The 16,620-nt window shown below is 37.5% G+C and overlaps 1 protein-coding gene across 2 annotated transcripts; it reads left to right on the forward strand.

Moving 5' to 3' along the window:
* Window positions 1–16,355, forward strand: paxip1 (PAX interacting (with transcription-activation domain) protein 1). Of its 2 annotated transcripts, XM_089131265.1 has the most exons (21): window positions 1–185; window positions 817–951; window positions 1,111–1,154; window positions 1,479–1,542; window positions 1,646–1,756; window positions 4,820–5,449; window positions 7,211–8,075; window positions 8,216–8,310; window positions 8,998–9,090; window positions 9,266–9,403; window positions 10,728–10,849; window positions 11,293–11,477; window positions 11,592–11,635; window positions 11,803–11,870; window positions 12,361–12,463; window positions 12,767–12,935; window positions 13,778–13,878; window positions 14,074–14,208; window positions 15,536–15,611; window positions 15,764–15,823; window positions 16,045–16,355. In XM_089131265.1, the coding sequence occupies exons 1-21, from the start codon at window positions 105–107 to the stop codon at window positions 16,059–16,061; spliced, it is 3,336 nt and encodes a 1,111-aa protein (XP_088987391.1). In that variant the 5' UTR covers window positions 1–104; the 3' UTR covers window positions 16,062–16,355. The 2 variants fall into 2 exon arrangements, with proteins under 2 accessions (XP_088987391.1, XP_039533354.2); XM_039677420.2 differs by having other exon boundaries at window positions 15,764–16,355.
* Window positions 16,356–16,620: the final 265 nt, after the last annotated feature.

The following is a 16,620-nucleotide window of genomic DNA, read 5'->3' on the forward strand; positions in this document are numbered from 1 at the left end:
CTCTTTGGCGCTTCTGTACCTCTATGAGGCCGGCGTTGTACGCTAATCTGACAGCAACATAATGCTTACTTTCCGCTGTAAAATAAATTAAAGCAATCAAAACAATGTCGGAAGACGATTTAAAAGTACCGGAAGAGCTTTTCAAGGACGTGAAATTCTATGTGGTGGGAGACATTGATCAGAAGGTATTTTAACTGGAATAAGACATTAATTTAGCCTTTTGGCTAATGCTTACTGACTGGTGTTAGCATAAAGGCTAGCCCACATAAACACTCATAACATGGTGAAAAGTAGAGGATACATTTGGAAAAAAACTGTATTAATGTAACTCTTGAGTATATTAGGGTTTATTTATTCAGGACGCACTTTGTATGTACGGTGTACTCTCCTTTATCTGCTGTTAGCGAAAGTCCTGTCTTCAGTATGTTAGCCATCATCAGTGACAACAATGCGACACTTCCCACGGTGACCTAATCTTTTAGTTGTATCAGCGATTTATTTGCAAGTGAATGAATAATCATGCCCCTGAACTGTGTGTATACAATATTGGTCAAGGATAGCTTGTATCTTAAATGGGAGGTCAAGGAAACGCTATAACGCTAGCATCTGTAACGTTAGCCCTCTTCTGTGTTTATCATTAAAAAAAAGTGTCTCATCTTTTAGAATTATGTGTAGTTCATGCTTACATTTTTTGCACGATTTTATTTACGGTTCCTGGTCCATACATTAAGAGCTTGCAGCAAGCAGATTATACGTTTGTTTTTATGACTTTTATGACTGACATGGTGATGATTGACTGTTGATATTTGCTTATAGGTTGTGCAACTTCTGAAAGCTGGGAAAGGAAAAGAAGTGTCTTATAATGCCCTCGCCACCCACATTATAGCAGAAGATGGGGACAATCCAGAGGTTGGGGAGTCCAGAGAGGTCTTTGACTTGCCTGTTGTCAAGGTAAACAGACATAATATTGCACTGAAGGCAGGGTTTAGAAGGCATTTTTAGTTGGCAACATTTTAGACAGATCTCCTGCCTATAATTAGATGTGATCACTTACTGTTGCTAATAAAATTGTGCTGTAATGTTTAACATGCATATTATTTTCTCTTTCAGCCAAGCTGGGTGATCCTGTCTGTCAAATGTGGAGACCTGCTACCGTATCCTTTTAAGATTCACTGTTAAGTCAAGTCAAATTTATTTATATAGCTCTTTTTACAATACAGATTGTATCAAAGCAGCTTCACAGTGATAACATGAAAATAATACAACACAGATCAATAATATTGTTGACTATTAAAAGTCCCCAACTAAGCAAGCCAAAAGCCAAGGCGACAGTGGCATTGGTTTGAAAATCTTCAGTTCTACTGTTGTTTTTGCACCCATGTTCAAAATTCACCATCAACTTCATGCAATCTTGGAACTAATAATGAGTTAAAGAGGAATATCATACAATTTTTTTATCTTGACTGTTAATACATCAGAGTTACAGGATTTTCTCCAGAGTCAGGACAAGTGTTCTTTGGTGTCACAGCTTGTCTGCCACATGTAAGTAATTCATGCATATTCATTAAAATCTACATATTACCGTCTGTCATTATCAGGCAGCAGGGTTGATTTTAGTGTTTAATAATCTTCTCTTTGTTTATAGCTGGCAGAGGATCTCAACACACTATGGGCCTTTATCACATTCTATGGAGGTGACTGTCAGCTCCACTTCAATAAGAAGTGCACCCATCTTGTTGTGCCTGAACCGAAGGGGGTAAGCGCATGTCTGTCATCTTGTCTAATGCATATAATTAATGTTTTCTATTATTAGTTAGATGTCAGTCAGATTGAGGGTGTGTGTTGTGTTTACTTACACTAAATGTATAGGGCACAGTAAGATATTGTGCATGAACACAGTTTTATTGTCCACACTCTCCATAGTAAAGTGGGGGAGGTGTGTGAGATTCAGCAGCTCAGTTAAAGTTTACAACTAATAGAGTGCCTTTAACAGCTGCTATCTGCAAGATGTTGTCTAGGTTTACATCTGTGGGTTGTTTTCTCTTCTCAATTGAGGGATGAGACTGAATTGCTGGTCTCGTTTTATTGGCTCTGTTTTTGAGGTCTGAGTGGTGTATTCTAAAAAGGTCAGTCTTATTGCCCTATTTCACTGTCTAGGTTTTCAAAGCCTGCCTTTTATAGGAAACTCTTGGTAACCAAGCAAATGTCATTGGTAATATCTGGTGTGCCACGCTGAAACCGTTTTTTTTTTTATTTGAGAAATATTCTGTGTACTTTGAAGGATCATGAAAATATTGTCACTGCAGTGATGTGACCTCTTTGTTTTCTTTGACTTTGGCAGTTGTGGATTTTTCAGAATCATTAGGCATTAGTGTATTTGTCAAACACAATTTTATTAAGGGTGCTCCGATTGACTGGTTGCCGATAATTGCTTTGGGATGTGTGATCGGCAGTCTCTATAAAGGCCGATTAAGAAAAGCCGATCAGATGACGTAAAACTTGCACAAAATCTGACTAAGCATCCCAGAAAAAAGCAAAGTTATAGATTGCTTATATGGAAGTTTTTAGTTATTTGTATTTTTTGTTGCTGTGGACTACCTGTGGTCCTTTAAGTGTATTAGTAAAACTGAGGGCTGACTGATTCAAAACATTATTTTGGCTATAGGCTACCTTTTTTTTGTTGTTGTTTTTAGTTTGTCTAAAGCTAAATTTAAAGGCTCAGATGTTCTGTCTTTTATTTATTTTATTTTATATTCTACAGGAAAGTTGTATTTGTCAAGCCCTAAGGCTGTTCCCAATAACCAAGTACAAGCTGCTAAGTTAATATGCTGGACATGTTGCTTGCAAATAAATACACAGGTGTCAATTCATGATACATTGTCTTCTCTTAAATGTAATACTTAATCTACAATGTTGTTAAATATAGTTTAATAAGTAATGCTACATGATAAATAGAAGTCTTCAAATAGACCCTGTAATCGGTGATCGGTATCGAGTGATGCAGCTTCCAGTAATCGGGGATTGGTGATCGCCCCCAAAAATCCTGATTGGAGCACCAATTCATGCTGCAGTTTATCAAAAAAATATTTCAGAAAACAGCTATTTAAGTTGTTGTTGTTGTTCATTTTCTTTTTATATCTATATGAATATATAATAATACATTTAATAATAATAATTATTGTTATTCTTTAGGGCTGCCTCAGACTATACTAGCCAATTTTCTCTGTCGACTGTTAGCCACAGCCAGTAATTCCCATCCTTTTCCATCTCATGGCCCACACAAGTAAACCCACAAGTTTCCCTTCTGCAAGAATTTTAACAAACCTGACTGTCGCGTTGGTTAATGAGGACTTGGAAACGGAGATCGTTAACATTCTTTCTTTTTTTTTTTTTTTTACAAACTGGCAATGAACCGAAAATGCAGATAATGGGTTACAGAGGCCAGGCCTGGGTTCCTGGGTGCTCTAGCCTTAAAGGGATAGTTCACCCAGAAATTAAAATTCTGTCATCATTTACTCACCCTGAAGTTGCTCCGAACCATTCAGAAATTAACTTATCATAATGTTCATATTCTTCAGCCTTTAGAAATAAAGAGATGGTAACCTGGGAAACGATATCTTCACCAACAAATATTGACGCAAACCAAACGCATATTTTATTAAATGATGAGAAAATAATGAGAAAAATAGGTCCAGATGCCCTAAATGCCATATTGTGCTTACATGACTATATATGCAATTTAAAGCTGATTGAACACTAAAGAGAATATTGCTTCAGAATAAATTATATTTACAACACGATTCCCCCTAACAAATTTTTTTTTAAATTTTTTTACTCTGACAAGTTAATGACAGATTTACTTGTCCGAAGGACAAACACATGAAAAGGCTTAATGTCGAACCCTGTATATTGGGATCAAAGCGGTGTGAATGAGAAGCCGTAATACCAAAATAACGGCTAATAGCCTAGCCTTGAATGAAAGCAAAAGAATAATGATAAAAGAGTAATGAAGATTAGGTCTCATACCTGACTCAGGTATGAAAGAGTTGTCGAGTGAGAACAATAGAATATGAATAGGCCAGTTATCTCCAAAGCAGGCATATGGAGCTTTTCCATTACATGGTATGGCTCTGCTCGGCTCGCTTTACTTTGGCTTGGTTGGTTTGCTTTTCCACTGCAGTTTAGAACCGCTTCAAAGTGGGTTTGATTATAGACTGATCGTTATAGTTGTGCCAAATTCAAATGACTCCAATGGCGCTGGCTGTGACGATTCTCTCTGGCCAATCAGTGATCTGCAATGTTTTTACATCAAATTTTAGAATCAGTATGGCTCGCTTGGAACCTCAACCAAGGTGGTACTAAAAAAATTATCAGGTACTAGGTACTGTACATGAAATTTAGATTTTTAGAGATAACATCCTTAGATTTGAAATGAAGCATGAGCAGATTTAAACTTCTACACCACAGCCACATAACACTATTATAAATGTTAAAAACATTCTAAATATTTGTATATTTGTTTTTATGTTTGAGCTTTTATATCTCCATATTAATAATAGTTTGACTAATTCTAAACTGTAGTTATATGTCTATTCAGAATAACTTATGAACAGCAACTTTTTTATTTTGGGTGTACCATTATGTATGGCCCACTTGCCAAAATGGGGTGTTCAGAGAAAAGTGTTAAACAAAATGAAGAATATTACTATTGTAATATCTCAGTGTTAAATAAAATTGAATATTTTAAAAATAATATTTTACAGTACAACTGAAATTTGATCTTCATATGTTTTTTTTATTTTCTTATGTTTTTTTCCAGGCCAAGTATGAATGTGCTTTGCGGCATAGCAACATAAAGATAGTAACCCCAGAATGGATTTTGGACTCTGTAAAGGAAAAGAACAGGAAAGATGAGACTTTATATCACCCACGGCTTACATTATATGAGGCACCGGAAGAGGATGGCAGCGAGTATGAAAATGAGAGGAGCTCAGGTTCTGAAGGCAGCTACAGTGACAGACGCTCGCCTCACAGCCGAAGGTCCAGCCCTACGTCATCTCGTGATGCTTCCCCAGTAGGCAGACGCAGTCGTTCAACCTCACCAAAACATGAGCGCAAATCAGAGTTGATGTTCGATGACTCTGATGACTCGTCCCCAGAGAAGGAAGACCGCAACCTGAACTGGACCCCAGCTGAGGTGCCACAGCCTGGCCCTGCCAAGCGTCGACTACAGCCTGGCAAAGAAACGGGTTTAATCAATCTGTGTGCCAATGTCCCACCTGTACCTGGAGGCTTTGGGCCGCCAGATGCTCGGCTGGTCGGCCCAGGTGGAGGCGTGCCTCTAGGGGTGGAGAGATCTGAGGTCATGGGTGGATGGAATCTAACTCCCAGGACACTGAGGAACATTACTAACAATGCAGATACGCAACAAGCCTCACGACCCTCCAGTGTAAGAAATCATTTTGAGCTCTATGACCGTATGTACACTGTGATGTATCCATTGGTAGAGATTCTGATAAGCGCATTATTTGGACTGCACGATATATCAAGCATCGATATTGTGAAATGGCTTAGTACCATTGGAAAATCACGCATGCTTACTTACCCTATTTAAGTAAATGTATGCGCTAGGTTTCAGGTTTCAGACTGAATTGAATTCAGACTGTGTGTAATTTATACACATCTAGTTCAAAATGGTGTTTCAGAGTGGCTTGGTGATCGGCATGCATGTAAATGACCTTACCTGAAAACAACACACTTATTTATTTGCTGAAAATGGGGATTTGACGGATCGTAGTTTTGTCTATTTAAACATTTAACCGTTTTTAAGCACAAGAAGAGGAGAAAGAGAACTCAATCCAGTACTCGCATGCTGTTTTCTGTGCGCCCACTCAAATCGTGCACACACAGTGAACACTGAATTGAGTTCTTTCATGTCTCCTTGCGCTTAAATGGACACAAAATTATCTTAAAATACCCGCTTCTGCAAGCGTTCTATTAAACACAGTTATGTCTTAAGTGTACGTAAACAATTGAGAAAAAAAAAAAAAAACGTGAAAAAATGTGTCAGTATATTGAATGCGTGCTGTCTATGACAATCAAATGACAAATCACAGCTTAAAACAAAGATGAATCTATATTTATTTTATATGTTGAACACTGCAGTGTTATTTTACCCTTAATACATTCCTGAACCCGAGTACTACTAGACCTTTCTTTGTAACTTTGTTCTATTATATTTTTCAATACTTGTAATTTGTGCTTATTTTATTACTGAATTAAATATTCAGTAATAAAACTAAATAATGTAAAAAAGTTTTTTTTTTTTTTTGGAAAAATGATCCAATCCATGGCCCAAAAACAGAAATATGATCTGGACCTTCAGTTTTGTACCTCTATTCGGCATCATTTCAAAATAAAAGCATGATTGAATATTGTTTGAACATTTAAATATAATTCATCGTTAGTTGATTGACCTTATCGATCGATAAAATGAAAAAAAAAATGCATGTTATATTGCTCAATTGATGTTTTATTGTAACAGTTGGGATATGGTACAGATAATGGCGGTTTATGGAGTTTAACAAATTATGCACAGAAAAATAAAATACAGTGGATCACCTGTTGCATGTGAAATATTAAGCAACATAAAATACATTTTAAATCAAAATCTATTTGGGTAGGCTTAGCCTACACTATTTTAAGCCTACATATAATAATCTATTTGGTAAACACTTGAAACATTAGCAGCAGCACTTATAATCCCCCTTGGTTTGAGAAAGGTAAAAGTAAGATTACTAGACACGGAAACTTCAAATATAGAACTGAACACAACTTAAATCATCCCTGAGGAAGGTGACAGTAAAATTTGCAGTTTCCCATGTGTTCATTTATTTGTGGCAGCTGGCCACAATATCAACACTGACCGCCACATTGATTTTCAATATTTTTTTCTGACTAATTCTATTTAAAATCGTATTTGATTGCTGAGCACCGTAGCGCATTCTGCTGTGAGGACCATCTCCATTCATGCAGCACTATTCGCTCAACTGTTTTCTCTCTCTCTCTCTCTCTCTCTCTCTCTTTTGGCCATACAACCACCCTTATATTTTAATATAAAAGAGTTGTTTTGGTTTTCAGTTTGTTTCTTTTCTTCACATTTATAAAGCTAGTATGATGTCTGAATTATATTTTCTGTGTGTAATTTTAGATCCTCCAGGGTCTTTCATCCTCCTCTAAAGGTGTGGTGGAGCACCTGGGAAATCAAGGCCAGTCTGGTGTTCCCAACCAAATTCTGTTTAATTCAGGTAAGACCCAGCAACAACTACCACCTGAAGCACAACAGCAGTTAATGCAGCAGCAGTCGCATCAGCTATCACAACATCAACAACAGCACCCGCAACAGATGGCACAACAGCATCCTATGATGCTGCCGCAGGTCATGCAGATGCACCACCATCAGCAACCGCAACAACAGCAGCAGCAGCAACCGCAGCAGCAGCAACCACAGTCGCAGCCGCAGCAAGGCTTTCCTCAAATGCCTCAGCAATCCCATCAGTTCTTACAGCAACAGATGCATCAGCAGATGTATGCACAACAACAACAACAACAGCAGCAGCAGCAACACACATTCGCACAGCAACAAATGCGACCACAACAGCTCCAGAGGCCACCCTTGCAGCAGCAACATGCATTGCAGCAGCAATTACAGCAGTTACAACAGCAGCATAGACTCCAGTTGCAGTTACAACAGCAGCAGCAACAGCAGCAGCAGCAGCAACAACAACAACAGCAACAACAACAACAACAGCAGCAGCAGCAGCAAAACCAGCAGCAGATGCACCAACAGCATTTGCAGCAGCAGCAACAACATTTCCTACAACAACAACTCCAACAGCAGCACATGCAACAACAACTCCAACAGCAGCAAATGCAACAGCAGCATCTGCAGAACCAGCAGCCTCTGCAGCATCAGAACCAGCAGGTTACTCCACATCAGACCCAGACCATGCTACAACCTCCAGTGATGCCTGCACAGCTACACCAACTCTTTGGGCATGAGCCAGGCCAAGACAGTAAGTGTTTTTTTGTGAACACAATGAATGCACATGTTATTAAGATACTGAGTCTCAGCTAATTTTAGCTAGCCTAAACAGTTATTTTTTTTCTGAATGAAGATGCCAGATAAATTTAGCTCCATGCTTTTTTTTTTCAGTCCCTGAAGAGGGATTCCTGGTTGGCTGTATCTTTGCTATTGCTGACTATCCAGAACAGATGGCTGATAAACAGTTACTGGCCACATGGAAAAGGGCAAGTGATTCCACCACACCTCAGCAAATACTGAATTAGTTACTCCAAACTAGTGGTCGTCCAATATATTGCCAAGGCCGATATATCGGCCGATATTTGACATTTTTTTAAATCTTGGCATCGGCCGATGTGTTGGAAGCTGGACTTTTATTTTGACGGGCAGCTCTGAGAACAACAGCGCAGTGCCTGGATCTTTATGGATCTTTATTAATACCAGTCATTGATTTGAGTAACTTTTTTGACATTTGTGTATAAAGTGTTTTATTTCTACAATATATGGTGTAAAAACGTCTTAGTGCTGCCCTCTTCAGGTTGAACGGTGGCTATTGCAGTTGAATTTTACTATTGGATGTTAGCGGTGCTTCGTGACGTACGCACGTTTCAGTTCACCACGCTCTTGGTACGAGCTACGCCCTTGTTTCGGCAAAACCACTGTAGCGAGTCAGGAGTTAGAATTGCGACTTTTGAAAACGATCAGGATAGAGTGTTTTAGCATCTATTTCGTCCCCTCTATCTTTGCTGGGGTCTGCCTACTTTTTCAGCATTTTGTCAAATATTGCCAGTGGGTGGAGTCAGGCTCTGACCAGGGGTTTAGTTCCCCTGGAACTAAACATTTTTATTCATGAAAAAAATCATGAGATCATGAACTCACTGAATCTTATTGAGATATTATTATTTTGCAAACAGATCATTCAGGCAAACGGAGGCACTGTTGACTCTGCTCTTAGCCGCTGCACTCATTTACTTTGTGAGAGTCAAGTCAGCAACACCTATCTCCAGGTAAACATAAAAGCTTGCTTTGAAAAGAAACATACATTATACATCATCTCCACCGTCTTTTATACTGCATGGTTTAATTGGTGGGAATATGTCCTCAATGTTGTGTGCTTTTTAAGCTACTCTCAGTCGTGACATTTACTAATGATCTGTTATTAAACTGTTTTTCCTGCGCCAGGCTCTGAGAGAGGGAAAGCGTTGTGTGACTGCTCACTGGCTTAACACTGTCCTCAAGAAGAAGAAGATGGTCCCCCCTCACAGGACTCTTCATCTTCCCTTCAGCTTCCCTCCAGGGGCCAAGCCCTGCTCGCAGCATGTAAGAACCATCCCTTTCTATTAAAGGGTTCAACATCATATTAAATTAGGCCTGGGTAAAAATATCAAAATTATAGATTAATTGCAGTATTCATTACATCAGTCTTTTAAACTATACCTGAGTGGCATTACTTGGAAGTTATTGTTATTATTAATAATATTAAGATATTAGGGTTAATTAAAATAATTGATCATATTTGTATAACTGCTGTTTGTATATAATGCTGTTATTACTCTTCTGATGCAGCATCTATTCAATAAATTAATTGCTTATAATGATATGGCATTTTGAATTTAAGTGTTCTGTATTCATAGCGTTTCGCTGTCTGTGTTTTAAACACGCATCTGTGTTGTGTCAGCTCTCTCTGTATTGCGTGTTCTCTCTGTGCTGCGTGCTGCCTAGTGTTAACGTAAACAACTCAGCCAGTGATAGTTTGTTATTTGTCGTCTAGTGGCTGCTCTTGCTCTGTATAATGCCAGCAGCAGTCTCTTCTCAGCGCTCTCGTGCTGTGCAACGGAGACAACCCGGAAAAAATATCAGTGTGGATTTTTGCAGATAACGATAGTTCCACCAATCAACTATCGGTACCGATATCTGCAAAACCGATGAATCGGTCGACCTCTATCTTTTAATATACCTTCTGATGTTCATTTGTGTTTATTTTGTCCCATAACTTGTATAAAAGTAGAAGGGAGATGACTTGCGCTGCTGCTTGAACTGAGGCAAAAGACCGTCAAAGTGGCATTTATTACTTGAATTTTTTTGATAAAATTGACAGAATTTGAAACCATGGAATGGGCAACCCTCACTTGTACTACTTGTGATTCAGAGTCAAATAGATTCGGAGCTAACGTCGGCAATTGTTTTTTAAAACTGCACTAAAGTGTGATTGTGTTATTACATTATTGCTTTAACTTCGACAGCCTTAAATTCTACACATTTATTTACACTTATAATGAGTTTTAGTACTATTTGTTTTACTGCCCCATTTTGATTGGCAGGATATAATTGGCCCTGATCATGAGCTGCTTAAAAAAAATAATAATCAGCCAATATTTGGCCAATACATCCATAATAACAAAAATGTCCTGATTTTGTTTTCTTGTCTTGTTTTATTGAAAATAATAATCAAATACTAAGACAGAGCATGAATGTTCACACAATTTAGTGAACATTTTAATACAAAAGGCAAATAACATATAATCATATACGCAGTCCTATGTTAATCATATGCTTTTATTCAGTTTATCATGCATTTGAATGGCTGAGTTTTACATGAACTTCAGTGTCATTATCTGATTTTGTGTTTCTTGTCGTAACTCAGGTTATTTCTGTGACGGGATTCGTGGACAGTGACCGTGATGATTTGAAGCTCATGGCCTATCTAGCAGGAGCAAGATACACAGGCTATCTGTGTCGAAGCAACACTGTGCTCATCTGTAAAGAGTAAGAACCAATGCATTCTCCTGTTGTTGCCTGCTTCCAACTGGTTGCTCACTTTTTTTCTTCCAGCAAATGTTAAAAGTTTCTTTGGGTAGAAAATCTAAAGTAGAGTTATATTTTTTTATATAAACTAAAACAACAGTAATTGTTTTATATCTCTTCGGAAACTCAATCTGTCTGTTTTTATCATTATCGTTAATAAAATACAAACATTGAAATATAACATAACTTTACACTAAAATTTAACAAGTAACCTTTAGCATCGATCCGGAGCAGGGCACCAGCAGTGAAATAATATTCATGTCCTAACAAGGACATAATTTGAATTTATATGTGAGATTGTTAAGGAGCAAAACACACATCCATAATCCTTTACAAAAAAAGATGTTGCACTTAGATGTTTGTATATTATCGTTAATATGCTATGCCCCTGTCAATGCCATCAGGCCAAGTGGACTGAAATACGAGAAGGCAAAGGAGTGGAGGATCCCATGTGTGAACGCCCAGTGGCTGTGTGACATACTTCTGGGGCACTTTGAAGCTTTGAGGCAAATCCAGCACAGTAGATATTCTCAGTTCAATTTGCCCGAACCACTGGCACCCAACCCGCATCTTGTGCACAATCTTCTGAGTAAGTTTTATTTAAAATTTCAGCAATGTAATTTCGAGTTATTTTGATGCTATAGCTGGCAGATTTCCAAGCTATCAAGGAGGTAGAATAAGATTCTTTCATTTTTGTGGTCAGGTGCTTGGCGCATTCCCGTGAAGATCTCACCGGAGGCGTTGGCGGTGAGTGGGCTCTCACACGGACACACTCTGATTGCTCTCTCTCTCTCGTTTGTGATGCTTAAGTCTTGCAGTGAACGTCCTCCGTGGATACACATGTAACAGCATGTCTGGGCAGAGGTGTATGTGTGCAGACTCAAGTCATCTTTTTTTGTTGTCTCTTCAACCAGACCTTGCGACTGCAGCTGAAACAGAAACAGGCTGACATTGGCTTGCAGCCACCTAACAAGAGGCCCAAGTGAGTACAAACAGTGAAAGATTGCTGGAACTGTAGGTAGAGCTGGATAGCAGAATCTTTATTACGGTGATTCTGTTCTTCCTACAATTTTCTGTTGTATCTCTCAATGTTTTTGTAAAGCCCAAATTATACTTCAGTTTTATCATGAATGCTTAGTGCATGAGTACAGCCAAATTCATAGCCTTTACAATGAACTCAATGTGGTAGCATATGTGAACACAGGCAGTCGACCTATGAATGATGAAAAGGCTCATCTTTGTCCAGTGTCTTTCCCATTTCTCTCCAGGAGTTATGACCAGTAAAAAAATCTTTATTTAAACTGGAGTTATGCGTATCTCTTAATCCACTTACCCAAGAGCTAGACAATATCTCTTAGCCTCTCAAAAAAGCTCAAATAAATAAAAAATTGCAAGACATATTCCATTAAGTACAAGAAGTTCAATAACCATGCTGAATTTTGGACAAAATAACAGTCTCTCTTATTTTGCAGGCTAGAGGAGTTGCCAACACCTACTAAAAAGCTTCCACCCGAGTCCACACCTTATGTGCTTTTCACAGGCTTTGAACCTCTGCAGGCTCAGCAGTACATAAAGGTATCTAAACACATCCTCACTTCCTACAGATAGCGGATACATTTAGTCAAATTAATGATGATGGCCTAGTTTTGAAGAAGTACCATAAAATTGCTCTAGACAAAGGCTTCTGGAAAGGTCTGAAAATTATGTTGTAACATGGTTATGAACTAATTCCATTTGAACTGTTCGAGAGAACTGAGAAATATGTTGCTCCATTCAGATGTGCTTCAGTAAGTAACCTTAATGGTGTTCTGTTCACCCTCCCCTGCATCCATTTATCCTTTCTTTTTTCATCCTCTCTCTCTCCCTCCTTGGCTGCAGAAGTTGTATGATCTTGGAGGGGAAGTGGCTGACAGCAATCAGAAGTGCACTCATCTGGTTGCTAACAAAGTGACAAGAACGGTGAAGTTCCTCACTGCCGTATCTGTAGTCAAGCACATAGTCACCCCAGAATGGCTGGAGGAAAGCTGGAAAAGCCAGAAATTTGTGGGTGAGTCTATGTGGCGTCTAATTTATGTTTCAATTGATCATTACTGATGTGTAGATGCTCTGAGGAGCCTTGCTTCATTTCACCGCAAGAAAGGTTTTGGATTAAAAAATTAAATATTAAAAAACATAGATTGGAAAAAAAGCTGGTTCTTGAGTTCAAATGCAGTTTCCATAGAAATGGATGGCAAATCTTAACTCAGCTCTATCTTGGGAAAGTAAAGTCCATCACAAGGGTGCTTATGTGGAAATTTTGTTTGGTATCTAATATAATTTTTGGTATTACTTTATCAATACCCAAAAAGTTTTTTTGCAAATGAATATTGGACTTATTAGTCTTGTAGTCTATTTTCCATACACTCCGATCTAGAATGTTACAACAAATGCATCAAAACATTGAAATGCTCTGTTACCTTTTAGGGTTACACCTTTATTTAGTACTTTAAAAATAAGGCCTGATATGATTTGCCTACAATATTTTTTTTTCAGTCACACCAGTGGCTGTAGTTTAATAGTATAGCTCACAAAAAATGACACCGTGAACTGATCCCGTAAACATCATTTACTCACCCGCATGTGATTCCAAACCTCTATGACTTTATTTCTTGTTTTTTGATTAAATGTCCATACATTTGAAATAAATGCTCACCAAAACTGTTTGGTTAACAACATTCTTCAAAATGTATTCGGTGTTCTGCAGAAGAATGTAAGTCGTACATTTATGGAACAACGTGGTTGAGTAAATTACCGAATTTTCATTTTTGGGTGAACTATGCCTTTAAGAATATTTAATTAGCAGGCATAGATGTATTGTGCATCCCTAGTGATAACTTGATTTGTTTGCAGATGAGGAGAGCTACATGCTGCGAGATGCAGAGGCAGAGGTGTTGTTCTGTTTTAGTCTGGAGGAGTCACTGAAGAGAGCTCATGCAGCTCCACTGTTCAAGGTAAGGATCTTTGAGGACATTATAGTCCATCCACTATCACTTCCCCTGTGTGCAGGTTCACTTGTTTATGTGACTGCAGAACAATAAGCCAAACAACTATTAATTTCAGCACCGACATGTGGCCTAATTGGATACCACAGAGAATGTGTTTCACTGATGGGTGTGTGTTCAGTCGTTTCACTCTTCTTTAAACAGGGGAAGTATTTCTATATAACTCCAGGAATCTGTCCAAGCCTCAGCACAATGAAAGTTATAGTGGAGAGTGCCGGAGGGAAAGTGCTCTCCAAGCAGCCCTCCTTCCGCAAGATCATGGAGCACAAACAAAACAAGGTACACTAATCAGATCCTCAATAACAGGGGCTGGTGTATTGATGGGGATGCTGTGTCAGACTTAATGAACATCTATTCTGCCCTACAAAGCAAAAAGGCAGTAACTGCAGTTTTGATAAAGCATTAATTATTACAATTTTCATGACATTCAAGGCATCCTTTGTTATATGACAAAACATCTTATCTTAAATGCGTGTCGTTTTAGATAAAAATGGTAGTCGTTTGTACAGTAACTGCAAAAAGCCCTAGCAAAAGTCATTTTTCTCAGTTCTGCACTCTGCGTAGTTACTGCCTTTTTGCTTTGTAGGGCAGTATTTACAGCCTACACAACAGAGCTGTTTTCTAGATTGTGTGCTCTTTTTGTTTTAACTGCTCACAATGTGAAATTGAAAGTACGAATCATTTAAGAGGATTATCCGGGACTATGGTAGTACTTAATATACACTTCAAAAAGATTTTCATTTAAAAAAAAAAAGAAATTAAGACTTTTATTCAGCAAGAATGCATTTAAATTGTTCGAAAGCAAGCAACAGTAAATACATCTATCATGTTACAAAAGGTTTAGATAAATAAATGCTGTTCTTTTGAACTTTCTATTTATAAAAGAACCCTGAAGAAATTCCCCACAAACACATTAAGAATCACAACTGTATTCAACATTGACAATAATAAATGTTTCTTGAGCATCAAATCAGCATATTAGAATGATTTCTGAAGGATCATGTAGGGCTGGACAATAATGGCAAATTAATCTTTCAGAAGTTTGTAGGTACAGACGTTCATTGTGGGCTTTCTTAGCAGTTTTCTTTAGGCTTTTATACTCTTCATATCGATATCGGAATTATATCGTATCGACTGAAATTAAGAAATATATCTTGATTTAAATTTTGGCCATATCGTCCTGCCCTAGGATCATGTCACCAAAGTCTGAAGTAATGATGCTGAAAATGTTGCTTTACCACCAAAGAAATAAACAAGTTTGAAATGTATTTAAAGAGAAAAGTCTTTTAAATTGTAATATTTTACTGTATGTTTGATCAAATAAATGCACCTTTGTGAGTGTAAGAGACTTTCAGAAACATTTAAACATTTTACCCACCCCAAACTTGAGTACAGTAGTATATACAATAATCATTAAATGCCATTATTAGTATTGTAAAGTGTTACCAAAAGTTTTTGACATGTCTCATAACTATGGCCTGCTATATAACTATAAATAAGCATGCTGCATATAAGAGATTATTTAAAATAAGTTGTTCTGTTGATGTTTGTATGTGTAAAATAGTAACTGACTATTGCACTCTGGATTCATCCATGTTTGATCTAGAACTTACCGGAGATCATTCTGATAACCTGTGAAAATGACTGGCATATGTGTCGAGAGTTCTTCCTGAAGAACATTGGTAAGAGAGCCTATCCTTCATGTCCAGTTCCCATCTTAGTATTTACATAAAACCACTGTAGTATGAAATTGACATGCTATAGTATGTGTATAGATTTAAGACTGTTCATCAGTCATCAAGCAGAATCTAATGATTTCTTTTCTTTATTTCAGATGTGTATACTGCTGAGCTTATATTGACAGGGGTGTTGACTCAAAACTTGGATTATGAATCATATCCTTTTAAAATAGAAGCAAGATTTAATAGACAAATAAACAACAATCACTTTTGAGCGATTCACTGAGTGTTTACTTTCAGTGATGCCAGACTTCTCGCAATGAATTGGAATTTGTGTTATTAAACTTTGTGAAACTCTTCATTTCTGATGGCATTTAGTTAAGACATCTTTTTTGTGAAGAATTATGGATGTACGTTTTGCTCCTTAACAATCTCACATATAAATTCAAATGATGTCCTTGTTAGGACATGAATATTATTTCACTGCTGGTGCCCTGCTCCGGATCGATGCTAAAGGTTACTTGTTAAATTTTAGTGTACAGTTATGTTATATTTCAATGTTTGTATTTTATTACTTGATTAATAAATAATTTGTTACCAATTTTGTAAACAAGTAACAGTGAACCTAAATAAATTACTGTTATTTGTAATGATTGTTTAAATCAAGGCAAAGCTGTTTTTACTGTCATACATGTTTTCCCCTTTTATGGCTTTGGAATAAAATCAGAATTTGATTGTGATTTTTAACTAATGAGTCTGTCAATATATCTGTTTTGATTCTTATACTCTTTTCTGGAGCCTGCTTGAACATTGAATAGTATACTATATAGACTTTATATTTTAAAATAAAGTTTCCTAAATCGCAGATATTCTATATTAAAGAAAAAATAATAGAAAAAAGGTTTAGCAGGTCACAAAACATATTTACACAAAGGCATCCAATCATCTCTCCTGACCGATGCTTTCGGGAGTACACTGGGTGCTCTGTTCTCATTGAGGCATTCTTCTCTTA

The sequence above is a fragment of the Pimephales promelas genome, chromosome 5 (genome assembly GCF_988280905.1).
Source record: "Pimephales promelas chromosome 5, fPimPro1.hap1.1, whole genome shotgun sequence".
In the NCBI taxonomy this organism is placed as follows: Eukaryota; Metazoa; Chordata; class Actinopteri; order Cypriniformes; family Leuciscidae; genus Pimephales; species Pimephales promelas.

What these genes read in the sequence shown, in the direction of transcription:
- paxip1 (XM_039677420.2), top strand. Translation starts at nt 105, where the DNA reads ATGTCGGAAGACGATTTAAAAGTACCGGAAGAGCTTTTCAAGGACGTG. An exon ending in TTGACTTGCCTGTTGTCAAG is followed by an intron (nt 952 to 1,110) that starts GTAAACAGACAT and finishes TTTCTCTTTCAG; the next exon opens with CCAAGCTGGGTGATCCTGTC. An exon ending in TCACAGCTTGTCTGCCACAT is followed by an intron (nt 1,543 to 1,645) that starts GTAAGTAATTCA and finishes CTTTGTTTATAG; the next exon opens with CTGGCAGAGGATCTCAACAC.